The 27989-nt window shown below is 33.6% G+C and overlaps 1 protein-coding gene across 1 annotated transcript in view; it reads left to right on the top strand.

Moving 5' to 3' along the window:
- The window catches only part of BckdhA (Branched chain keto acid dehydrogenase E1 subunit alpha), a 485456-nt gene that overhangs the window by 174264 nt on the left and 283203 nt on the right, over window positions 1-27989 (top strand). The window contains exon 4 of the mRNA XM_089595682.1: window positions 21031-21175. Coding sequence (XP_089451808.1) covers window positions 21031-21175 — 145 coding nt within the window. The remainder of the gene's footprint in view (window positions 1-21030; window positions 21176-27989) is intronic.

Below are 27989 nucleotides of genomic sequence, written 5' to 3'. Positions count from 1 at the left end.
ATACCACGTAAATCGCAAAACGACACAAGCTTTTACTCAAGGTCGAACTCTTTCAGTAATCAGTAAAATTTCAGACTTAGTTCCCCTGAACGTGGCCATTCTTCAAACGGGATCGTTGCTCGTTGCCCAGACGCAGCGGCGAGCAAAGACCTGAATCAGCGTCCACTGACGAACCAATTTGTGCAATCGTCCCAGTGTCCGTCGCAAGAAACATTGGAAATGCACTGACAGTTAGACTTAAAATTACACAATTAAATGGAAGTGAAGACCCGTTTATAATAGATACGGAAGTTGATGTCAATGCTATAAGAATATCTTCATTGCTATTAAATGTTATTATAAATACTGATACAAAAATTGCTCTTGTTAGATTTATTTCTCAAAATATCATAACGTTAGGAACGGTAACGTTAAAAACATCGGATCAAAATCACGTTTGTCACACCTTAGCACAAGAAACACCCTTCAGTGAGACAGGAATATAAGGAAATTTATTTCTAGCCGAAGAACGGGTCAAGCTTCGTTATGACACAAGAGCCTTTATTCTTAAAAGAAGACCTATAAGTCCCATTCCATTTATGAGAAGAATTGTAAAAATAAGCGACGATGAACGTGGTTTTTAATTGCTTGTTACAACGACACAATATATAAGTAATGAAAATAGTTTTCACGAAATTATAGATAATATAAGCATAAATGAAGAAAACTCGAAATCTCTTCCAACTTCCCAACATCTTAAACCTACACGAGGAACCGTTGGTCAAAATCGTGTTGTGTATAAAATACCAGCAAGAATAAGAGTTCCCATAGAGATTCTTGTAACGCAAACTAACAGCCTCAAGCAAGCATACTAAGACTTGCACTCGATAAAAACAACTCTTGGTATATTAACAGACGATACAGCAGTATAGTACGATAAGGGCCACTGTTTTACTATGGCTGTAAAAACTAGAGAAGAGCCAGTGGAAATCAAGATCCCTCTGCAAAATCTCGTAACTTCAGATCTAGATGATTCAGAAAATTTTTCTATCTTAGATTTTAGTGATGATTTGCCCAACATACCAATAGAGGTAAGAATTTAATATAGTATGGAAAAACTTTGCCAGCATTATGATGATAAGACAAGCTATAAACAACTTTATCTAATAGTTGAAGAGTATTTTACAAAGGTAATGCTGCTCCACGTATGTCCTATGTACAACATAATATACCAACAACTGACGATAACCCAGTTTTTTCTAAACAGTATAGATACCCTCCTACTCTTCACAAGGAAGTTAGATATTTGATCGATAAAGTACTATAAGAAGAAATCATTAGCTATTCTTCTAGCTCGTACAATAATCCACTGTGGATGATACCCATAAAACCAGGACCCGACGGAGAAAAGAGATATTGTCTCGTAATAGATTACAGAAAATTAAACGCTTAAACTATCCATGATGCTAACCCATTGCCTAATATTACAGAGATATTAGAGAAACCTGGCGGGTCAAAATTTTTTTTCGTATTCAACCTTGCTAATAGATTCCATCAAATTTAAGTATCTCTAGAATATCGCCATAAAACAGCTTTCAGTACTCGGTACGGACATTATGAGTATACAGGTATGCCATTTGGATTATGAAATACACTAGATATTTTCCAAAGACTCATGAATTCTGTATTAGTGGGATTGCAAGGCACAGTACTATTTATATATTTAGATGATATTATAGTATGTGCCAAAACTTTAGAAGAACATGAAATAAAAGTAAGAAAATTATTTGATACACTATCAGATGCTGGTTTAAAATTACAGCTAGATAAATACGAATTTTATAACTCTTGAAGTAACATATTTAGGACATAAAATAGGTGATTATGGAGTAAAATACGATTCCAAAAAAATTGAAGCAGTCAAAAATTGTCCAACACCAAGAAATTGTACGAAAATTTAAGAATTTTTAGGACTCACAGGATATTAAAGCTAATTTATTAAAGATTATGCCGAAATTGCAGAGCCTTCAACTCTATTTTTACGAAAATGTCAAATACTCGATTAGGCTAAGACTCAGAAAGAGAGCTTTAAAAACTTAAAATCAGCCTTGTGTGACGCTCCGCCTACGAAAAACAACTTTTGTTAAGAAAAAGTTTTTTTAAGGTTTAGTTTGGCAAAAGTTTGGCCAAACTCTACCAATAGCACTGAGTCAAACTTCATTTGAACTTGTCATTTTGCATAGGCATAAAGATTTATTGACTTCTTACAAAGTTCTTAGGAGGTTTATTATTTATAATAAAATCAAGGGGAAAATATACAGTATATTGAATATATTGGAAATTTTCAGTGTACAGCAAATAATATAACTAATTACGTTCTATTACAAAAGTTTATACTTATCTATAGTTGTTTATGTATAAGTAACTGTATAACTTTTACGAATGAGTGTAAAGGCTATGCTATAATAAGAAATTTTACAGTCGAAGAGATTTTTTATTGTGTTGAGCAAAATCGTTGCATACCTTATATTATACATTGCAAATTAACAGATAATATGACTTTTATAGATATAAAGGACACAATAAATGTATGCACTTACACTATTGTTGAGAAAAAGATGTATATAACAATAAGGTTGAACAACTGCGAGCTTGAATGAAAATTAAAGATCATAAACAAAAAAGTCTTTTCAGTAAAAACATTTGACTCAACTTTGTTTTGCTTACATTACTTTTTATCATTCCAACAACAGTAGTTAACTTTGAAACTTTTAAGTAATTTTTATTATCGTTGAACTTTTATCGCTTATTTATTTTTAAACGATTGAAAAGTTAAAATCAAATATATATTTTAACTTGGTTAAGACTTCTATAAAAAGTTTTTTGATCTTTTATGTGATAAAAATGTAAGTATTTCAAAAGTTAATTAAATTTAAGAAAACTTTACACAAAGTTAATATTAAGTTAAACCTACACTTTTTTTTAAAATGGTTAGCTTATATAAACTCTGGCTCAGTGGCATTGGTAAAGTTTAACAAAACTTTTGCTAAATTAAGCTTTTAAAAAACTTTTTCCTTACAAAAATTTTTTTACACTGGTGGTACTTGCATGTGTCGATTTTGACAAATCACTTATTCTAACTACCGACGCATCCAACTAAGCTCTCGGCACTGTTTTGAGTCAAGGAGAATCAGGAGAAGACCATCCTGTACCATACGTGTCTCACACTTCAATTAAAAGCGAAATAAATTACTTCATTGCTAAAAAAGAGTGCTTAGCAGTAATAGCCACCGTACAACATTTTCAACACTATTTCTACGGACGAAAATTTACAGTTTCTGGAGACCACGAACCTATGACATAAATCGAATTAATAAAAAACCGTATGAGTCACCTTAATCAATGTAAAACATAACTCTGCAGTTACTACTACACCTATAAGTACAAACCTCGACATTTAAATTCAAATGCTGACGCTTTATCGTGTTACCCTGCAGATTCTTATGAAATATATACCATAAATCATGATATAGATTTCAACGGGAGGTGTAAAAGGGTCAGAAAAATTTCAACATCCAGCAGTAACACAAGCAGGGGTCCGATTGGGGCATTCAGTATCTTGCAAAAGTAAGCATTTTTGTTAATACTCTCTAAATTGCGCATGCGCGTTATCGTTATCGTTATTTTTGGTGATTTTATAGAGATTATCAAAAAAAATGCTTACTTTTGCGAGATATCGAATGCTCTGATAAGACCCCAGTAGTCGCTTCAACAGTTTGAGCTCTGACAGCAAGTCTAGTAATTATGAAACAGAACCGTCTCGTATGTTACCCTCAAAACCACTTTCAAAAATCACTCAAAAAACAAAAACATCGATTGCACGTGCTAATAGGGCCAGTCATGTACATCCAAGTTGAGTGATTCTTTCCAGGTACATGCCCTGATTGGCAACATCGCACATTACTTTTTCTTGGGTGACCACAGATGGCATTAGCTCTTAATGGCAGCCAGACTTTTGCCATAAAAGAATAAAAGAGAGAGAGAGCAGAGCCATGAAATGCGTGAGACAGTTGACATTTTTAAACTAGTCTTCTGCTAGCACTATCTATACAGTATAGTAACAGTTTATCAGTCACAAGCGTGATTTCAACAATTTTGGAGAATTGCTTTGTTTTGGAGTAAGTAACAGCTGTTTAGCTTGGTTCTAACGTCTCAGCTTTTGAGCAAAAAAGTATTGGAAAAATTTATGTGAAAAAAAAATTAATTGTACTACTTATTTTATAAGGTCTACTTCCTGATGGTAAGCCAGACGCTTATCCTTTCTGTGGCAGTTGTCTCTCTACAGTAGTGGATGCGGGTAGTTGGGGTGATGGCATTGCTGGTTATAGTGTAGGTGGCGAGAGTGGTGGTGGAGCCTTTGGTGGTGGCATGGAGGATACACCCTATCCCCGAGTAACAATGTCCATGTTATGCTTACCAGATGTTATCGTTGGTGGGGTGACACCAGTTTTTTTTTAGGGACTTGGGTCAAGGATGGCTACGCTAGCCTATGTTATTTTTCGGGGGTCTTTAGGCTTGATTTCCGGCATAGTTGCCAAAACGGCAGCAGGTTGTTCTTGCAATAAAGTAGGCTGAGTCTGCTCCTGTCTTTACACCTACATAGTTGTAGAGTTATACAATATTTTGCCGTACGTGGTTGTTTATATTTTGTTATAACCAAATTTTTATAACTACTGCAGTTATTTATAATAACACATTCCTTTTTTACTAATGGATAACCTTCAATACTAAAAACATAACTATCTCTGCTACGGTGCTGATAGTGGTCCTCATAGCTGGCTTTTCTTAGCGTTCCCTAGGCACTTAAGTCTTCATTACAATGCAGCTGGTTGTTATAAGGCTGACCAAAGTTCCCAAAGCCTCTTCCAGTATTGGAAGAAACACCCTTCATGCCGTTCATAAGCATTTGTCTACAGTATCCAAGCAAGAAAATCACACGTTAATACCAGCTGATTTCACCAGCTGTATCTGTGTTTTAGCTTCTTCTTCAAGTTCTTTGTTGGGCGCACAGAATCCAAGTCCCCTACGAAGTTTCCTGATTAATCTTGTTGTCGACAAAACCCGAAGCAAGTAATCTAATCACAATAAAAAAGAAGCGTTACCAGGTTGCATTTCTGCATCATATTTAAACAATGACTGTAAACGGTTTAGTACAAAGCGATTAGACAACTATAATATGAAAAAACGTGGTCTACTTAGGGAAAAATAATTCATTAGTTTGAAACGCTGCAGCCAGTACTATAAAGTGAGCAATTTTAAACAAAATTTCAGCTTATCTCCGACAAACAACTATTTGACAGCATCTTTCATCTTGAATCAGACTTATCTTTCAATACCAATACAGGCTCGTAATTTACCTAAGACATGTCTCCCTGTAACACATCAAATACATACACACAAAGCATTCAATCACTTACTTACTTTCCGCGCACTTTATTAAGGTAAATCAATTATTGACAGCTTCTTATCTGAAAAGCCAATGTTGAGAGATAACTAGAGAATTATGTTTAAAGAGGCTTTTGCACTACACAGTTTTAAGAACGATTTTACAGAAAGGTGTGAAATACATTTTCTTTATGAGGTTATTGGGTACCAATACTTTTTAACTCAAAAGCTGAGACGTTAGAACCAAGCTAAACAGCTGTTACTAACTCCAAAACAAAGCAATTCTCCAAAATTGTTGAAATCACGCTTGTGACTGATAAACTGTCACTATACTGTATAGATAGTGCTAGCAGAAGACTAGTTTAAAAATGTCAACTGTCTCACGCATTTCATGGCTCTGCTCTCTCTCTCTCTTTTATTCTTTTGTGGCAAAAGTCTGGCTGCCATTTAGAGCTAATGCCATCTGTGGTCACCCAAGAAAAAGTAATGTGCGATATTGCTATTTAGGGCATGTACGTGAAAAGAATCACTTTTACTTGGGTGTACACAGTCAAAGCTAAAGTAAGCTTGAAACCACTAATACAGTGAAGCAAACCACGTAAGGGAGAAAAAAGGCTCTAAAAATTCTTCTCCCACTATACCACCAGAAATGGAAGGAGGGCAAAGAGAACTTACTGGACCATCGATAGCTAAAAGGTTACTTCAGCGCCAAGCTCGAGAAAAATGAAGTTCACTTCCTCCTGACAGACCAATGGCTACTTCAGACTCTGATGATACAGAAATTTTAGATATATCGGAAGATAAAGAGAACCAGCAGGCACTGATACCCCAAAGAGAGAAGTCTCTAATTGCGATTTTCTTAAACACTACATTGGACTCATCATCCGTTTCAAACACAACAGATAATGAATCATAACAAAAAGCGAACTGGGGAGGGAAAGACCGTGTGAATATGCTGAACGATGCCTTCACACGAGCAAATTACGCTATCCAACGTATAATAAAAAACTGCTTCGGCCGTACTAATTTGGAAGCTAAGTTACAGTGGTCACAGATCATGAACCACTAAAACATTATCATACGTTAAAGAAGCCTGACATAAGATTTAACAGGGTAAAAGTGGAATCACGAGGCTACAAGTTTGATGTAGTATATCGGCTAGGTATTTCAAACAAAGCACCCAACATACTCTCTAGAAATCCAGTAATAGGAGAGGGAGAAATAAACACTAAACGGCCACGCAAAGAACTGTATCATTTGGAGGACGAAAAGTAGAAAAAAGGACTAGCCGATAGTGATTGGCCTCTAGCGTGCAATTTTAAAGTACAAGTGAACCGTAATCAGCGTATTGAGGAAAATATTAAAAAAGTAAGATTAATTACTCTAATTATGAAAATTTAGATAAGAAAAAACAAAACTTTGATGGATGGAATGCAAATTAACGTAATATAAGAATAGATGACCAAGCTGATGGTAAAGGAAATCCAAACCCAAGGAAAAAGTAAAAATAAGCAAAAAAATTAAGCAAATAAATAAGAAAACCAGTGAGGAAATGAGGTTGCCCAAGGAAGAATATTATAGTTAGCAATTTTGAAACAAAAGCAGACACAAAAGGAACAAATAGAATTAGTAAACATGGGCCAATGAACGATGGATCAGTTTATATACAAAGGAAAAGTCAAATGCAACATCGGATAAAATCAACAAGCACACCAGCCATCTAGAAAAATGAGATTGTACCAAACTGACGGAAAACTCGTAAGCGTCAGTTAGATACACTTACAGGAACGCAAGTACTCTTCTCTATTACAGAACTGTACTATTGTATTACAGAACTGTAATTACTGTTGCAAATTACAGAGCACTAGTAATAATAAGTAGTAAATCAGGGAATCACGGTATGGGACTTGATAATTGGGGCTGACAGCTAATACAAACAAGTTTGGGAGCCGAAGAGGTGAAGAAAATAAAATGTAATGAAGAAACAAAAAATACCTGAGAATTAACGGAAGCAGACAAGATAGCAGAAGATACCAAGACCTCTGGAAAAGGTATTTTCAAAAGCAGAGGCGTCGAAGTATTTGAGAGAGCCAATCAAATACGAGAAATATTGAAGGAAAAAGAGAGTGAAAGAGAGCTACCGCAGTACGAGCATGAGGTGAATAAGCCGCTCACTGGATGTACTAATAAATATATTATTAGGGTGCAAAGAAAATAACAATTATTTGAGGAACAGAATAATAATAAGCGCAACATGAAGTAGATTGTACACGTTTGGATACATCAGACGATGAAGCAAAAAAAATGAATGAGCGAAGGTAGACAAAAACAACGATACGCACAAAAACAAAGACACATGCTTCGCAGCTGATCCAGAATCAAAAAAATTGGATAAGAGAAAAAACTTTAAAAAAGAAAAAAGAAGAAACTATACGGCAGGAATGGCATTAGAGAAAAAATGGCAAAAACGACTGCTACTGCAGGATATGATCCTATTTCCCAAGAAATGGTGGATAGAAAATTAGGTTATATTACGAAGGAACCAGGATTTCGAGGTGGAGTAACAACGACAAGTATACTGGCAGCAGTACTAATCAAGGAAAGAAAGTAAAAGTTGCACAAAAACAACTGGAGACATTAAATAGACAAAACCTAAAGTTTAAATTACGCTACCAATAACGAGTCCTTTGATTGTGACATGCCACAAACGTTCAATAGTACAACAACATTAAACATAGAAAAAGGCGTGAAAGCAACGAGCACTCCGTTTATAAATGAAATAAATTTCATACAAAAACTTATACAGGACATAGAAGGCAAAAAAAAAATTGAGAGAGAGCAAATTAATGGAGCAACATTGATAAAGTACGAACAAAAATTTTTTTAAAAGGCAGAGTGAAGTCAAAAAAAGCATCAATCAGATAAGAGTTGACACTCAGAGTAGTTTTCATTGTTTCTGCCGCTACTTGCAGTGGCATCTCTCTGAATTCTCCTCTCCATACTAGGAAAAATTTGTTGCCGAATTTTTTCGATTTTATTATGAAATGGCGTAAATACAAAGTTGTATTTTCTACGGATGCAGAGAAAATAATTGGACAGGTTCTCCTGCATCAATTACATTAAATGTTTCATGCATTTTTTGGCGTAAAACCTTAGTGAACCTGTAAAATCATACCTTCTTACAGTGGTCTACGCATACGGTCTAGTTTGTTCGCCCTTTTTAGCCTCTCGAGTACTTAAAGAATTAGCGCTATTATACCTTCAAAAGTATCCTTTGCGAGCTCAAATACTTTAGGAAGAAGTTCATATGTATGACTTCTTATCAGGCACTCATTCAATACCAGAGGCAATAAACAAATTAGACGAGTTGATAAAAATAACAAGCTTAGGTTATTTTCAGTTGAAAGAATGGAGCAGCAATTTTACATAAATTCTTCCCTCGAAAATATATCCCCCGAACTTCAACTTATTACTGCCTTGGATTTATCAGAATCTAACGAATCTACTTCAGTGTTAGGTATTAAATGGAAACCCTGCTCGAATGAATTTCACTTCCAAACGGACAATATTGAGAGCAATATAGCTTGGATCAAGCGCTCTCTTTTAGTTCAAATTGACTGATTTTTTGATCCACTAGGTTAGATTTCCCCTGCAATTTTTAAGCCAAAAATAATGATGCAGGAAATTTGGTTGATAAGGACTTCTTGGGACAATAAGTTGCCTCCTGAGTTGTGCAAAGAGTGGAGCGTTTGTATAAGTGAAGCGTCGTCTTTAGGCCAAGTTAAGATCCCTCGTTAGAATAATTTTCAACCAAAATCAATGTCTATGGAAATACACGGTTTCACTGACGCTTCAAAGCGTGCGTATGCTGCCTTTATATACACACGTGTAGTAACACCAAATGGTGTTCTAGTGACCCTTGAAATGGCGAAAACTACAGTAGCGCCTATCAAAACTATAAGCATTCCTTGTCTTGAGTTATGTGCTGTTCATCTTCTCACCAAACTTGTAAATCATTATGTATTTATAGTAGGTATTGGTGAGGTAGAAACTTATCTCTGGACAGATTCTGATAACGTCTTACATTGGATTAATGCCGTACCCTCTCGTTGGCCAATCTATGTCGCTGATGGATGCTCCAACATCATGACTATAGTTTCCAGAGCACTCTGGCATCACGTTGCTACTAAGTAAAACCCAGCTGATGTAGCTTCGAGAGGAGTCACCCTTAATCAATTACTCAAAGGAGAACTATAGTTGAATGGACCAGAATTTCTGGGTTCCACTGCAATCGTCTACCCCTAGCTTAAGCTTTACAATAACCCAACTTAAGTTTCACAAAACTACAAATGAACTTGAGCTTCAGACTTGTCAACTTGACGAGTCTCAAGCACCCCCGCTTACTCAAAATCGTAAGGTTTGGGATCTTTAATTTAAATATAGTGGTTTGCTAAGTTGTTGCGGATCTCATCAGTTTATTAGATGCGCTTTATTTATAAGCTGATGCAAAAATGTGCCTCCACGTCTGCTCTAATTATCCAACAGAATATCTTAGGCACTCCTGTGTGGAAAAGTAAAAATTTGCCTTTTATCAACTTCGTTGATGTTCTTCATAAGAAAACTCCCAGTCTTGTAATTCCTGAATTAGATAATGCTCGTTTTTTTGGGTCAGATTGCATCAAAAAATATATTACCCTCAAGAGTATAAGGCTTAGTTTTAAGCCCTTAAAAGAGTAGAAAACTAAACTGATCTTATAAAATCAGACAGTTCATTGATCAAATTACATTGATGGTATTCTTAGAGTGAGTAGCAGGCTTGTTAATGCTCAAATCTGTAAAGAATTTAAATATCCTCTTATTCCAGCTCCTAAAAGTTATTTAACTGATCTGATAGTTCGTCATCACCATCAAATGACTTTGCACGGTGGTGTACAAGCTACGCTTTTCTCTATTTGTCAAATGTACTGGATAGTACGCGGTCGTCAAGTCGTCAAAGCCATCCTTAAAAAATTCATTAAATGCAAAATCTATGCTAGTCTGGTACAGAAGCAGGTCATAAGGGACTTGCCTAAGTCCCGTGTAATTTCCACCTCTACGTTCTCTAAAACAGGCGTGCATTATAATGATATAAATGGAGACAAAACTCCCTGCTACTGATTATACTTAATAGGTAAGTTAATTTTACAATGTCACAGCATAATTATTATTTAATCTTTCTAACTTACAATTTAGACTGAAAAATATTGTCTCTTTGTGGTTTTAATACAGCTGGATTAAATAGGTTATTTACTTAACCTCTTTTATCTAGGCAATACATCCATGGTGTACATTGTTTAATAGTTATAAAACGTTTGAATACCGTTTAAGGTGTAATTATAATAACTATTAAAATAATAATTATTAAAATAGATATTATTTACTGATTGCTATTGTTTAACATAAATTACATTTTAAAATGTCACACGCAGTTAAAATTAAAAACTTTGCCCTTTATAATACCACTTACCACTCCTTAGGACACTACTACGAGTTTCTACGTAAACATGGCCAATAATAAAGTAGCTTATAGTATATAAGAACAGATACGTAAGTTTTCGAAAGCATCCACCCCATTCACCTGATTTAAGACTATGCTAGGATTTCGCTCGCTCGACGAGACCTATACTATGGCAGTGGCGAGGGCAGTCACTACATGTAATGAGCACCATCACTTATTACCATCTGATTTTTCAGTGTGTTGACTCTCTCTCTCTCTCTCTTTCTCTCTCTTACAATTTTATTCCTACTAACATAACCACACAAAAAACGAAGGAACCAAGAGTCTACTACACTGGTGGCTGACTCATCTTTTAAGTTACACACCATTAGTCAGTCACCTACCAGTATTAGTGCTGACTCAGATCTCAGCAGTAGTAGCTGTTTTGCCTCGCCCAGAACCTCCAACACGGTGTTCTCACCATTGGTCGATCTCTACAACCGATCCAACATCTTCGAGAACAACCCTTGCCGGCACCAACTCTCTTTCTCTCTCTGTTTGAAGCCACCCACTCTTACAACGGTTTTAACAGTTTTTAATTTGTGTATGTATTCGTATTATGTTTTATAAATACATTTTGTAAATAATCAATGTCTTATTGTTTAATAATAATAGTAACACATCAAAAGTAAGTGCATTGAAAACGTTATACTTATCAATGAAATCAAACAATTAACTATTCGTTCAGCTACAGTTAAAAATGTTTTACTTATTATTATTATTACATAAGTGAATATTATTATTATATTGTATTGATATGGACGAAGTCCGTCTATTATTTAACTCTTTGGCAATGTAAAAAGTAGATAAATAAATGTTTTTCTTATAAAAAGTATAAGTTATTGATACTTTCTTTATAAGGGATCATGGAGAGTTGTGAGAGTCAAGAAAAATGACGTAGAATACTCAGGGGGCGGGGGTTGTGTTGTGAAGGGGCTCTAGAAGTTTCAGAAAGAACATAAAAACGTTGAATTAATGTAAAAAACAATTAATCTGTGGGGGCTATGGGGAGCCATTAATGAGTTGTGAAAGGCTGTGGGAGGTTGTGCAGAGTACTCTACACAAACATCTATATTGTATGGAAAAAAATATAATAGCTAGAGCAGGGTAAAAAGAATACAAGAATAAAAACAATTTGAGTAGTTGTTTTTGTCTTTATTTTTATTGAGGGTAAAACTTTTACCCATTGAGTAAAATTATCTATCACGACAAGGAGATATTCGCTGCCTAACGAAGAAGTTGGGAATGTACCTAAAATATCCATCCATCAAATATACATCTGGAGTCTTTTAAGAGGCACTTCTAAGTAAAAAATTTTATTTAAGACCCCTCTTTGTAGCATAAGTCATACACGCACAACACCAATTTTAACATGCTTTGGCCCAGTAGGACCTCTTCCTTATCTTGTCCAGTGTATTGTTAATTCCAAAGTGTCCTCCTATAGGTGAACTGTATTCTTTTCGTAGAACTTCATCTATCTAGCTTATTGAAATGATAAATTGTGAGGTCTTGGTCCTTAAGTTTGGTGAAATTTCTTCTTTGTATACAAATCTATCTTTTATAACAAATAAATCCCACTGATTACAGTAAGCTTCTGTGAATTCGTCTTTAAATGCACTTCGCTGCCAATGTGGTAAAGTGTTACTTCTCTGATTGTCAAAAATTAATTTTACTGCCTCGTCTTCCATCTGAAGTTTTTGCTAGTCTAATCACATTTTCTTAACAAACAAATCCAATGGCTTTATCCTCTACCTTAAATTTTTCTTGAACCCAATAGCAGAACTTGCGGAATTTATTTTCACAAGGTCGTCTAAGTAATCCAACCTGCTGGTAACGGTCCATAAAAATCTATTGAAAGGAGGTCATAAAGATCGTCAGGGATAATTGGACGCGTTTTGAAATTACTTGGTTTTGTATAAACTTTGACCTTTTGACAGCTTTCTCACAATCGAACTATTTCCGCTACGTGGCATCTGAGGTTCAAAGAAACAAAACTTTCATAGGTCATCTAATAATACTTTCTAACTCTAATGTGTCAGTAAGACTTGTGGACTTCATGGATTAAAAATATTTTTTTGAAAGTTGGGATAACCACTTTATTTTTAGATTAAATTAATTTGTAGAGGATATAATCCTTTATTGAATAATCACTTATTGGACTCCCTTTGATATTGAATCTTTAACAATTTTAATATTTCCTTAAGTATCTTGAATGGTGCGTGAATTCTCAAAATTCCTCAACGAGTGCCCGTTGGAATTTCTGCTTGAAAGTATGAAAATGGACACTTCCTTATCTTTCCTTATGTCAAGCAAACGAAAATAGCAACTCAAAGCATCCACTGCCTTATTATCCGACCTATTTATATGCATGATTTCAATGTCATTAATTTGAATTGCCAACATCCATCGTTCAAGATGACCATTCAAAGATTGGCACGAAAAAAAATACGACAAGGCACGGTGATCAATTTTTACAATAACTTTTGTGCCCAAAATAATCGAACGAAACTTTTACAATGTCCACACAATAGCGAGTCATTCCAATTCCCTTGTAAAAAAGTTGGCTTTCTCTCCTTTTAACGTACGGCTTGCCATATAAACTATACGCTTATGCTCAGAGTCAGCCTCTTGACAAAGAATAGCAAGAAGACTAATACTGTTGACATCCATACATAAAAAAAGACAATTAAGTTTTAAATAAGCCAACATCATCTGATTAATTAACAGCTTTTTAATATTTTGAATGCATCGTTTTGTTCCTCACCCCAAAACTATTTGATACCTGTTCGCAGGAGAGAGAGCAAAGATTGAACAGCTTCCCTGACTTTAACGGAGTATTTTAAACAGAAATTGATTAAACCTAGAAAGGCCTGCAACTGTTTAATGTCAGCAGGTCGTGAAAATTCACAAACGGCCCGGAACTTATCTGGATCGATCCACAAACCGTCCTTCATCAAACTACATCCGTCAAATATTAATATGTTCGTCAAACGAATTTTCCAATGACAAAAAATAATTTTTCGGAAATTGACCATCACGCCTTCCTTATATAGAAGCTGAAAACGTTTTTCTAAATGTTAAACATGTTCCGTGACGATGTTTGACAAGCAAATTCAATTATCAACGAAATTATAGACGAATCCCATGACTTGATTAAGTATGAATTCTGCTGCTCACGATAATGCCATTCCACTTATCTTCAGTCCAAATACGTGTAAAAAACTGGTATATTTTCGCAATTCGCGTTCGAAAGGCACCTGCCCAAAAGTTGCTGTTAAATCAATACTTGATATAACCCCCATGCTCTGACAACACAGGAACAGATCACTAATGTCTTGTGCACCCTTGTGATTATCTTCGAGCCTTTCGTTCAATTCACGTGCATCCAAGTAAGACCTTACACTGGCGTTTCTCTTGATGACTGGTCTTAGCGGATTATTGTATAGGGTGTAAGACCTTTCAATGATATTTAACGCAAGTATCTGTTCGATTTCAGTGTCAATTCTGTTACGTAAATTTATGGAAACAGGGTAATTCTTGTAAAAATAAGACTCATTATCTCTTAAAATTAATTTACGCTTGTGTCGACTGAAGCAACCGGGTGTCTTGCGAAATACGGATTTAAATCGGTAGTTTAACGAACGTAACGAACTTTTTTCATCATCGGAAACTTCTTGAAGAGAATTTTTTTTTTTGTCAATACCTCCATCCGATGAAACTGATACCTCTACACCAATATCTACACTAACGTTACATACCTTTTTGGGCTTCGGATTCGTGAATATAATTTTTTCGTAAGCACTAGACTGATTATTCCACTAACTAAAACATTTTCCTTATGATTTGAATTAATACAATGAATGCTTAAAAATAAACTTTGTGAGCTCTAGTAATTAAAGAAAGAATTATAAGAACAGTGATTTTTTTTAATTATTGTAAATTTATGAAATATAATCTTATGCCCATAAAAACTAAATAAACATCAGATTTAACAAATGATATTAAATAGTCAAATCGCATTGGATTCAAAAACCAGGTGTGAATCTCAGGACCCCCGACAGATGTAAAACATCAAAGAGTATGTTATTAAGCTCGGTGGTATTTGATTGTCTATGACGAAAATAGTTGTTTTAGTTTGATAAATGCCTATGTCTCTGGGGCTATTTCGTGGCCGAAGGACCTGTGAAGACTTTACGAATGGACGAATATATTTTTATCAGTGAATATTATAAATAACGAGAACGAAAAAGAACAATAATACGCGTCGAAGAGTATCTATACTACCTACTTACACATAGGCATATACATATTTAACAATACGTTCTTGCAAATTACTTTCTGCGTCTCTCTATCTCTTTTCGAACAACTGTGCGTAGTTGCGCACGTGCGCAAATTTCGTTGGCTCTTTACTAAGGACGGATTAAGATGGGGTTTGGATGAAAACAATTAGAAAAACTTGAAAAAACTTCGCATTATGGTCGAATATTTAAATTTTAAAATAATCCCTTTTACACACAAGAAATTTCTTAAAAATGATAAATAAATAAAACTAGTTCTAGTATTAATTTATTATTTTATACAAGCGTGAAATATTAAAAAAATCAATAAAATAGGCTTACCTCTACGAGTACAATAAAAAGAGAGCGAGCGTGACAACCAAGCAGACGATCAATAGCTCTCTCTATTTCACTTACTCTTACATGTATAGCCAAAATGCCTTTTTTATTTTGGAAGTTATTTTTCTCAACATTTTGAACATTTTGTGCTTGTTGAATCAAAATTGAAAGTATTTATTGCTAGAAAATTTTTCACCGTACACGCTGGTATTTTCATTTTTTCTGTATATTAAACCGTTACAAGATCTAAGAAAACAAACTTTAACATATGTTTTTAACATTCTCAGACTACTTAGAAATAATTACAACTATTTCATTTTATATTACTGGAGTAAAATACATACAATAAAAAAACGCCTAATAATCGTTAAATTTTTTAATTCAGAAGCTTCTTAGTTGGTATCTTGAATCACTAAGATCAGAGAACAGATCAGCGTGCTGCGTAGTATAACCGATAAGGTCACCGACTACCAATCCGAAAAATGTGGGTTTAATTCTCAGAGTCAGTAAAATTTAGAAATTTAATTTAAACATATATTATGTATACTATACACACACATTATGTATAATTATACATGTATACATACATATATATACTAGTGGGGCCAACGCTCCTCTGCGCGCTCCGCGCACCAACCCATCTACTACAACTAGGAAGCTAGGAAGCACGGAAGAGTAGTTAAAACAAGCTCTGTAGCTACTCTTAACGCTGTGGTCTCCAGGCTACGAGACTCTCACCAATTACTGTTTTTGACAAGAGCTCTGTGACGTGATCGAATACATATATATGTGGCGTCTCACATCTCTCGCGCTTCAGGCTCTACTCGCCAGGTGGCCAAGCCCCTAATAGCCCGTTCCCGTCAAGCGGCGAAATTCCCGCACGATTACTATATTAGCGCGATCGAGTCAATCTGAGCCCACACCTCTCCTGTGTCTAAGGCAGGGAGCACGTCATCAGCCTTACTGATGAGTCCTGGCGTGCTCTCGGGACGAAACACCTTTTTCTCTCTCAAGTAGGCGATAACAATTCCTACATTGGTGACCCCGACAAAGAACAAAACGCAACCTTCTGATACTCATACGCATCTCCGCATCCCACACACTTCGCTCATCGCACAACTCGCTCACACACGGCAACACGCCCCGCATCGTGGCTAGAGCATCATCTGCTCGCCTCTCTCTAGGACTCTCGCAACAGAGCGTGGAAGACGCGGAGGTCCAACGAGAACTTCTCAACATCTTTCTCCCTCTCAGGCCTTTACACCCTCTTCATTCATATTCGTCCCTTCCTCCCGTCGTGACTGGGCGGGGAGTGATGTGGCGTCTCACATCTCTCACGCTTCAGACTCTACTCGCCAGGTGGCCAAGCCCCTAATAGCCCGTTCCCGTCAAGCGGCGAAATTCCCGCACGATTACTATATAAGCGCGATCGAGTCAATCTGAGCCCACACCTCTCCTGTGTATAAGGCAGGGAGCACGTCATCAGCCTTACTGATGAGTCCTGGCGTGCTCTCGGGACGAAACACCTTTTTCTCTCTCAAGTAGGCGATAACAATTCCTACATATATATAACGCTCCTCTGCGCGCTCCACGCGCGAACCCCTCACTAACTAATTGAGTAGACAAAAAAGAATTTTATATTTAGATAAAGTACACATGGACCAGAAAGAGATTGCAAATGTAAAAGTTCAATCAAGTTAAACAAGTTATGGTACTTTAGAGACATATATTGAGTAAGGGGCAAAAAAGAGACAAAGGGGGCTCTATGATCAGTGACTTGAAAAATCCTAAAAACGAGGTATGACTTGGGTACTAAATTACATATCTTTTTTAACATTTCAGATGGTAAAATATTCTATAAATAAGTAGTTTTTAAAGGGGAGGTGAAGGGAGCGGGGGAGAAGCTTACTCCAATATAATTTGATCAAAAATGACGTAAAAACAAGCAAATAACTATGAGAATCGGGGGGAGCTAAAGGGGAGTGGGGAGGCTGAGACTCACTTTCATCAATACAACTATATAATATAGGGAGATATATACAATTATAATAATTTATGTGTACATGTGTGACGTATATGCTATATAAATAGTACATGTATGATGTTTACTTATATATGTTGACGAACACTTCTATATAGCAATGTAGAATGTAGCCGGATAGTCAACCAATACACGTACCTTAGAACGAAGCTACATATATAGGACATTGTACCAAATACAAGTAGATAATATATATATATATATATATAGAGAGAGAGAGAGAGAGTGAGAGAGAGAGAAAGAGAGGGAGAGAGAGAGAGACGAGTCCCAGTAGTGAGGTGAACAGCAACTGATGAGGGGACCAGACTTTTCATTGCATATTTCCCCTCACATGGCTGTTTACTGCCTGCCATAAGATGTTTCACATCAAAAAAATAGCGTGTTAAGAAAACAATATTTAACACATACGAACTTTTGTGGAATCTTCCCTATATATTGCCAACTCAACTCGGTAACCTTTGCCAGACGAAGATAGTATGTGTACGAAGTAAATAAAATAATTGTACTTAAATTTGGAATAAACTCGGCTTCAATTCTCAATCATCTTCTTCGTAAATAAGGACTTAAATCAACTGAAAAATAGAAAAACATAGATGTTTCATACGCGTACAGGTGATACTACTGCGTGGATCACAACACAAGAACGCCATATTCAAGATCATAAATTTATCAGATGAAAACATTCGAAAGAAAGAAAAGCCCTGGGTATCACAAGTAAAACCGTCGATGGATCACCTCGTATTTGACTTAAAAGTTGGAAATTTTTATCCACCAAACTGAATAACTTCACACAAGGTGACATCAACGCTTGTCACTCACCCGTAACAGCTACGACCGCACCAAATTGAAAGCGAGCAGAGATCACGACCCCTGAGAAAAAAAGACACCAGGAAATGCTGGAGAGATTCCTCTATAACCTATAAGCTAAACCACCATGCACCAGAAAATGACTTAAGAATCCAAAAATCACACTTCATTGTTACTGGTCACTGATTCAGGACCACCACTTGGTTAGATCAACTAAGCAATCAGAGAAATTCACGTCCTTTATCTTAATTCATTAAATAAATTAGTAAGAAAATGGTACCAGCATTCAAAGGGAAAACTTACTATCTTTTGATGTGCAGCAGCGTGGAGTAATGTAGTTAGCTTCATCCATGTTTCTTCAGTGGTAGGCAAGACAAACACTCCGAGATCCTTTCCAGTTTGAGTTCCAGTCATCCCTTGAAGAAAAACTTCTTGAGACTGACTTCTCGAGCACTTTGCTCCGAGGTCTCTTAAGTGAGTCCCCTGTCCATAAATCACTGAAAGCCACCGCCTAACGCCAAACTCAAGATTTACGTATTCCTCAAACTAATTTTTCCCCTACGCTCTGGTACACACCCTCATACAAAACACACACTCCTTATATGTTCACAATAATGTGCACTTACCAGTATAGACGGGGTAACGCTACACAGTCACCAGTGGTGTACCCCTCCACTGCCTTACAGCATGTATAGCTTTGCCGTGCCTGGCCATGTACTTGTACACGGCTATACGGCGTGTAAACCAGCCGCGCCGTCCCAAGTTGTGCGAGAGAGAGAACGATAGTTGACTATGTACATTTCAGTATTTCTTGTCAACACCGCTGCATCCATTCAATCCACCGTGTGTGTTTTGAAATGATTCCTAATCCTTAAAGCTGTTTTTACTCCTACTGGAATATGTTATACTCCAATACTACAGCAGCTGACAATGTTGACATGAAGCAGCGATTATTACACAAGAGTAATATTATTTGTAGCGAAATTAACTGAAATAATATATACTATGGATTGAATGGATGCAGCGTTGTTGACAAGAAATACTGAAATGTATTTAGTCAAATATCATGTGTAGCTATACATTCTGTAAGGCAGTGGAGGGGTACACCACTGAAGACTGCGTAGTGTTACCCCGTCTATGTTGCTGAGTACACATTAGCGTGAGTGCTCTCAATATTATTTATAATTTTACTTATACGATGAAAAAAATTTTTCATAAGAATGCCGTTATTAAAGAAAGAGAAATGGCTCTACATAATTTTTTCATTCTTCAATGATAATACATATTAGTTGAGTAAATTAATATTATTTTTGTTCATAATTTAAAACTAGTTAATCCCAATCATAGAATTTACGTGTTTTTAAATAATAAAGGATAAATCATTATTTTTTAAAATCTCCTAATTACACCAATGAGTTTTAAGTTCGCAGCATAATTTTTAATTCGTTATATTGAACATGCGTATTAACAGAGAAGTGATATTTTGAAGTGTGTAGTAAGTGATGGCACTGTCCTTAAATATAGAATAATATGAAGAATACCGATTTCCTAATTCTTTTTGAAAAAGTATTTTACCTTTTACTATGAACTTTGTAAGTTAATGCTTTTGTTATGTTGATAAATAACTTATGTTGAGTAAGGAGTATATATTAAAACAATACCTAAAGTAACACAATTTTTTATTTTATTTTAAATTTAAAATATGAAGTAAACATAAATGAAATAAAATTACCATTTTAATCACACTATTTGATATAGGTAATTCTGATTTTTCGTTTATTGTTGCTTTTTTGTCTTTTTGTGTGCAATATCTTAATGTAAATTAACATAAAATAAAAAATTATAGGCACCTTACCAACTGGATCTATTTTTTGATACTCCATCGGCTTTTTTAGCACGTTTTTATTGCAGAACAACATCTTATTCAAAAGCTATTTACGCCAAAGTAACCAAGCTAGACGATGGGAGAACCTTGGCTTACGCTCCAACATGTATCTTTTTTTTGTGATTAAAATGTATTGACTAATTTTGCCCCAAGATCCATTGAAAGAAGTTTTTTTCTTAATTCCGTGAAATGTATACAATTTTAAGTAATATACATTTATAGTGAAGTACTCTAATGCATTTAAACTGCGTTCCAATTGCAAGTGCTAGTAATCTTACAGATTAAGTATATCAAAATATATTATCTTCCGATTTCTCATCTATTACTAAGGTATTTTTTGCGACATGTATAACATTGTTTCTACAATGCATAATAAAAAGTTCATTTTTTGTTTCGTATTATCTTAATAACACTATTCATAGAATGAATGAAAAACAAAAATCGAAGCTCATAACTATTGTTAATAGTACTTATCAAAACTTCGAAATGTATGATTTACGTATAATAAGAATAAGCTCACTCTGGATGATCCCTTTAGTAACAATAAAAGTAAAAATCTTATAGAAAACAACAAAATGTGTCATTCAGACCGAAGCCCTATCATAAGTATCTCCACAAATAAGTTTTATTGTTATTGATTTTTTACTACTATGAATTGCACTAACATAACCATTGTTATATGTTTTTGTATTTTAATGTTTTACAAACTTTTAATTTTCAGCTGTTGGTGCTGCTTATGGCTTAAAAAACCACCATAAAGACCAATGTGTAACTTGTTATTTTGGAGAAGGTGCAGCAAGTGAGGGAGATGCACATGCTGCACTTAACTTTGCAGCAGTCCTGGAATGTCCTATATTACTTATATGGTAAAAATTTTTACGCTTTTTGTATAAAACTTTTTAAGACACTAATTTTTAGAACGAAGTTCTTTATGTCGCGTTACTCGGGGGGCTGGAATTTTAAAACCGACAGATTTTTTTTTTTTGAATCAGAAATCTCTTCCTCTCCAGTTTCCCTCCTTACCCCGTCCCCCTCACCAACTGTTCTCTACACACTTCCCCTCTCCTCACTATATATGTATATCTGTCAACCGTGCCGTCTTACTCTTCTGTACACCTTTACCCACCATTCCCCTCACACTCCCAAGCAATTAATTTTTGAACAAATTTTAATTTTATTTTCCCACAGTAATTTTTCAATTTTTCTTTGACTTTGAATTTTTTTTTTATTTACAATTCTAAAAAAAAAAAAAAAAAAAAAAAAGAAAACATTTTCCAATAAAGATATTTGAACCCTCGACCTCCTGCATGTGAGTCCTGTACCTTACCCACTCTGCTACGAGCGCTGCCGACTAGGGAAACTTGATTTCTTGTACTTATCGTGTGGTTCGTAACTATAATATTCCATTTTTATATGCATTCACTGATACTACATTTAATTCATGATACATTATGTATTTTTTTTCTAAATGATTCATCTGAAAAAAAAAAAAAAAAAAAAAAAAAAAATTTAATTAGCATAAATATGGTAATGTAGATTAAATATAATAAGGCGCGTTATTACGCATTAAATATTTGTATTTTATGCATTTGATGCATAAAATACCAACCGATTTTTATTAAACCTGAGGTTTTTTTTGGCATTACAGTAATGCTAATAATTACTGTTATAAATAAATAAATTATTAAAATAAAGGAAATACAAAAGAATTAAAAAAAAGTAATGAAATTAAAAATAAAAAAAAGAAATGATATATGAAAAAAAAGAAAAAAGAAAAAAAAAGATTAAATATGAAAATAAGGAAGAAATTAAAAAAAGGAAATACAAAAAAATGAAAAAAAATGTAATTCAATAAAATATGAAAAAAAAATAAAACAAGAAATAAAGAAAAAATGAAAAAAAGTGTAATAAAATGAAATATTAAAAAAAATAAAACAAGAAGAAAAAAAAAATAAAACAAGAAATAAAGAAAAAAAAAACAAAAAATAAAAAAAAATGAAAAAAAAAACAAAAAATAAAAAAAAAAACAACAAACCAGGGGGGATAAATGGGTCATGGGACCCACGGTAAGAACGAAGTTCTTTAAACATGACATGAGTGTAAAAACACAATTTCTCAGGTAACAAGGGGGTCGCCAGACCCGTAGAAAGAACGAAGCTCTATAAACGTTAGTACTGCATTCATGTAGTTCACTAAACAAAAACTTGAAAAACGAATAAAAAAAAAAATTAAAAAATAGTTCAGTTCTCACGATGGTTGAACTTCGTGAGAACGTCGTGCATAAATACAGTACTCACGAAGTTCAACCATCGTGAGTACTGAACTATTTTTTAATTTTTTTTTTTATTCGTTTTTCAAGTTTTTGTTCAGTGAACTACATGAATGCAGTACTAACGTTTATAGAGCTTCGTTCTTTCTACGGGTCTGGCGACCCCCTTGTTACCTGAGAAATTGTGTTTTTACACTCATGTCATGTTTAAAGAACTTCGTTCTTACCGTGGGTCCCATGACCCATTTATCCCCCCTGGTTTGTTGTTTTTTTTTTTTATTTTTTGTTTTTTTTTTATTTTTTTTTATTTTTTGTTTTTTTTTTTCTTTGTTTCTTGTTTTATTTTTTTTTTTTTTCGTTTCTTGTTTTATTTTTTTTCATATTTCATTTTATTACACTTTTTTTATTTTTTTCTTTATTTCTTGTTTTTTTATTTATATGTTTCTTAATTTAAAAAAAAATTAATATTTATACTTCTCGATACTTAAGAGTTGAGACTTAAAATATGATGATAAGCGAATAAAATTATTGCAGTAATACTAAGAATGTATATATCTCTAAGTGTTCCAATTACTTATGAAAATTCTAGAGCTAAAATAACATTTTACTGAAGCAGTACACCCTTATCATTTCAGCTCTATTCATATGTACAATGCTCTCTCTAAGCCTGTCTATTATCATACTTTCTTTCTACATTTTAACTTAAAATTATTAAGTAAGCTACAAAAACTTCCGAATATATTTGCAAGTTCCTTAAAATAGTTTATATGCTAAGCAATTAATAATATTTAATTATATCTATCATAAATAATTAATAGACTTTTGTATGATAATTGAAACCTTCATGGTTAAAAACCCAAGTGCAAATCTGAAAATCTAAATATCAGCTTTATGCATATGAAATTGGTTGAATTAATTTGAATATTCTTCTTCTCTTTAAAACTATAGATCCACTTGGCATTTTCTTAACATAAATTTGAATAAAAGAAGATTATGTTGTTTTTGAGAAAAACAATACAACATAAACAAAAATGCATTATAATCAGTGCTTCCACAAATACGAGTAATGGATAACTATCTGTACTTTAGTATAATATTAAAAATTAAATTAAAAGACAAGATAAAAAAGATTTGGTTTTGTTAGGTGACTCATGAAAATGGGTGACACATGAATAGTTTCTATTATCATACATAAAACAACTTATTACTGTACTATGGAGTATTACGTATTGAAAACAATGTATATAAGTTCTATATAACTATATCCTGGGTTGTAAAAAATTTTAAAAAGTGTGTATATACATTAAGCCTATTGATAATATATTAAAAATTTAGAGTTGTGAGAAAAATATTAATTTACGTTTTAATAATATCTAAATACACTGACGCCAAGGTTATCATCCATTTTCAAAAAGCACTTAATAAAACTGATTTTGTATGGTTAGATTTAACTCTGACTTCAATGCTGTTTTTATCTCCTGACTTGTAGCAAAGTGCCATCTTAACATGGGCTTCGTAAATCGTTGGAACATGACGAAGATCTCTATAATGTGGTGAGTGTGGCAGTGTCACTAGTGTCTTTTGACTAATGATTTTCCTACAAACAGTTATGTATAAGCTAGAGCGTTATAAAAGTGTAAGAGCCTATTTTCGTTTTTCTACTAATCCAGAAATTTTTGGCAGATTTCTTCAAACACAATGCTCATTACTTCCATGATACATTCATTAGTTCTTATACTTCTCTGGGGCTAATTCCATGATGTGCCGCACCCCTGCCTATAAAAACAACTGTGATCAAAATCTTTACTCATTAAATATGACCAAAGAGTGCCATCTTCGCTCATATTTACATTTGACCAAAGGTGGCACGCTTTTTGTAATTGTTTTTTCAATTGTGTTTTCAATTTATATGGTTGAGATTTGATTTTCACTTCATAACGACAAACTTATGATTCATGTACAATTATCACCATCTATAGCACAAGTGGGTTATCGTAAATGAAGTCATGCACCACGTAGGCAACCGTAACGCGTTGCTGTTGTTTGATCAGATTAAGTAATATTGGTACATTTTTTACTAAAATCTTTTTTTTTTTTTAATCATTGGTTAAAATATGATGAAACAAGCCATTCGCTATAACTAGGTGCTTTGCACAGGTGTCCTTAATTTCGAATTTGACTTTCTTCTATTTCAACAACAAATTGTATAAACAAGCTTTTGGCTCTCCAATAGACATTCACAGTCCAGTGCTGTGTGATCTGGTAATGCGTTTGCTTTAAATTTAATGCTTAAAGAAGTTATATTTTAATGTTCCACTGTATGTACAGTATGATGATATATTAAAATGTGCGCCTACTAAATATATTAACTATACTAAAAACGTTTTTAATAGCTATTGTCCAGAATTAGAATTCACTGTTGAGACATGTAATAACAACAGCATTAGTTTCTCAGATTTTTAAGATTTTTTGTTTTATTAATAAGCATTATTTCCATCTAAGGTAGCTTCACCATACATAAAATATGTATGACTTGAACACTTTGAGTAAGAGATGCAAGTACTAATGTAATGTTATAGCTTATGGATGTTCAAAATTTTAAGACTTTTTGGATATACCTTGTACTCACACACACACATACACATACCCACACACATACATACATACACACACACACACACACACACACATAGAAGATGATTGAAGCAGAGTAATGATATTGGCAATAAGTATTTTAAAGTATGCTGACTACTAGCAAGTACTTTATTTCTTTAATGTAAGTGTGGTCTGCATAAGACTAAGTATGACAATTAGTGTACGAACTATGAGAATCCCAATAATGTCAATTATTCCAGTTATACAAAGTGTTTATGGTAAAAGCAAAGAATTATTAAAGCATGCTTGTCAATGACGTAGAGAGGGCACCAAATTACAGTTGATTCAATTGTAACATTCAGTATTAAAAAAAGCGTATACCAGAATCACTAGATGCCATGTTATTAATAGGACACATCTGTTACTTCGTAGACATTTTTTAATGCAACAGGCTTTTCAGTTAATTATTTCTGCACTTGGGTACTTATTTTTGGAAATTGAGTTAAGGTAACAAAGTTTGTTGCTTAAGTTTATGATGATAGGAGAAGGAAAAATAATTATAAAATTCTGTATTTTTTGTATAATTTAAACTGCAAAAACTCTTACACTAGTTTAAGAAAAAAAATAGATGCTACGTCCAAAAATATTGCACAGATTTAAAATGGATATTTCATAGAAACATTAAGGATTGCATAATTTTACATAAAACCAAATTAAGAAAAATCAAAACATATTCCACAAAGTAAATAAACAAATAAAAGAAATGAATCCTAACTTAATTGCAATTAACGCTTACTCATTTTAAGACTCCATAGTAAACAATCAAAGAATTTCGAAACTATTTGTATTGCATTTGCGTGGTAGCGACGTTTTGGATAGAATATGACTATATACGTATATTCAGAAACTTCACGCTTAGTATGCTTTTTATAGCAAAAGATGTTTTACTCTGTAACAGGCTTTCACTTTCAATATGTCAGCACCGCCTTCATATCACTCTTTAGATAAAAAAACTTTTATGTTTATGACAGTATTGAATTCTTCGGAACATGACTTCTGTTGAACAAACAAGAGTTAGTTAATATATGGACTGATTTATAGGTGCAATAGGTGTCCATGATGCGTGTTGTCTTAGCACCTACATGATTTTAATCCTGAAGAGGCTGTCAGCAGGACAGCGAAATATTGATGGATGTGAATAAATTATAAATAAATAGTCATGCTTTAAACTACCAAGTTTGCCTTTTAATATTATTTGATGATAAAGGAGCAAGGGAAGGGAGTTTATAGATATGTATAGATTTAATAAATGTTCAAAATAATAAATCAAAACGATCACACAAATACATTGTCTATGCAAACATTTTTCATTACATGGAAACGCATAAAGTAATAAAGAATTGTAGAAAATGGCACACGAAGCGTGTAGGGTATTAAGCTGTCCTGGTAAACTTATATACATACATGTATAATAAGGCTTTTTCCCCTGTATGTTCAACGTACCGACCCCCATCACAAGACAATGAATATATATATATTAACTAGCATTGTATTAGACAATAAAAATGTTTATTTAATTATTTATTACATTTTTAATAAATAAGTCAGACAAATTTTACTTTAATACTTTAAATTTACAAATGAACCAAAGTTATAACTGCATATTACTTTGAAAAATTAATAGTGTTCAATTTTAATAACGAATTTCAAATTTTAGAGAACGCACAATAACATTAGTTTTGATAAGATTTTTAAAATTATTTTCCAGAAAATTTTGATGTAAATAACGAAAATGACAAACTATTTTATACGAATAAAACTGTAAATATAGAAAAAAGTTCTTTCGCTTACTGAAGGCGTTAATGCTGAAAATAAATGCTTTGAAGCATAAATACCTAAAAAATGCAATGCATAAGTACTTAAAAAACGATATTCTATAAATAAATTACTTATGTATTGTTTATGAAACCAAGCAGCAACTAAAAAAATGTTTTTGAAACGATATGTAAACAGAATGACATTATTTTGATTATAGAGCATCCTGGATAGTTAGGCAAAAATATTTATGTATAAAACCTTAAATTATAATGTTATAATTTAATGAAAAAAAATGTTTCATGTTAAGGACATTCATTGCATTTTTTCAAATTTTTAAAAGTCTTAAAAGCAATAGAAGTTCTGTTTTACTTTAAATTCCATTGATAGCAAAACTGTTTATAATGATCTGAATAATACAAAAGGGAGAAAAATAAATTTTACTGTAAAAAATAAGGCTTATGCAATTCCACAAATAACCTTAAATAATATAAGACCAAACCTTACGTCATCTATTCATACAGAAATGTTCTCAAAGAACACATTGAAAGCGAGAGATTTTTATTGAATACTTCCTGTATTAAGAAAAAGCAATCAGAGGATAGTTATAAAATAAACTATTAACTTATTATTTATAACATGTATTTTTGTTTTCAGTTAATGACTAACCATCGGTGCAAAAATATTGTAACAAAGCTCTCGTACGTCTCTGCTGGTTTATTTGTCATCTTTCCTATAGGGTCTATCATCTTAAAGGAGATTTGTGTCTGGGCTAGATATATAGTTAAAGATAGCTTTAATTTTAAAGAAAATGTATATTGCTCATACTCTACCTCTCTTGATCATAATATAACAATAGTCAATAACTTAGTGGTCATAACCATTACTCATGCTCTTGTTTTTTTTTATCGATTCTACTCTACCACTACTCTTGTTCTCATTTTCTCAAATATTTATTATATCTTCTCCTAGGCTATTTTTCTATACTGTCTTTCTCTTTT

Source organism: Copidosoma floridanum, unplaced genomic scaffold (genome assembly GCF_036245765.1).
Source record: "Copidosoma floridanum isolate Cflo_tuat_1 unplaced genomic scaffold, Cflo_Japanese_pri ptg000027l, whole genome shotgun sequence".
Taxonomy (NCBI): domain Eukaryota; kingdom Metazoa; phylum Arthropoda; class Insecta; order Hymenoptera; family Encyrtidae; genus Copidosoma; species Copidosoma floridanum.
This window is presented reverse-complemented; position numbering and strand designations above follow the sequence as displayed.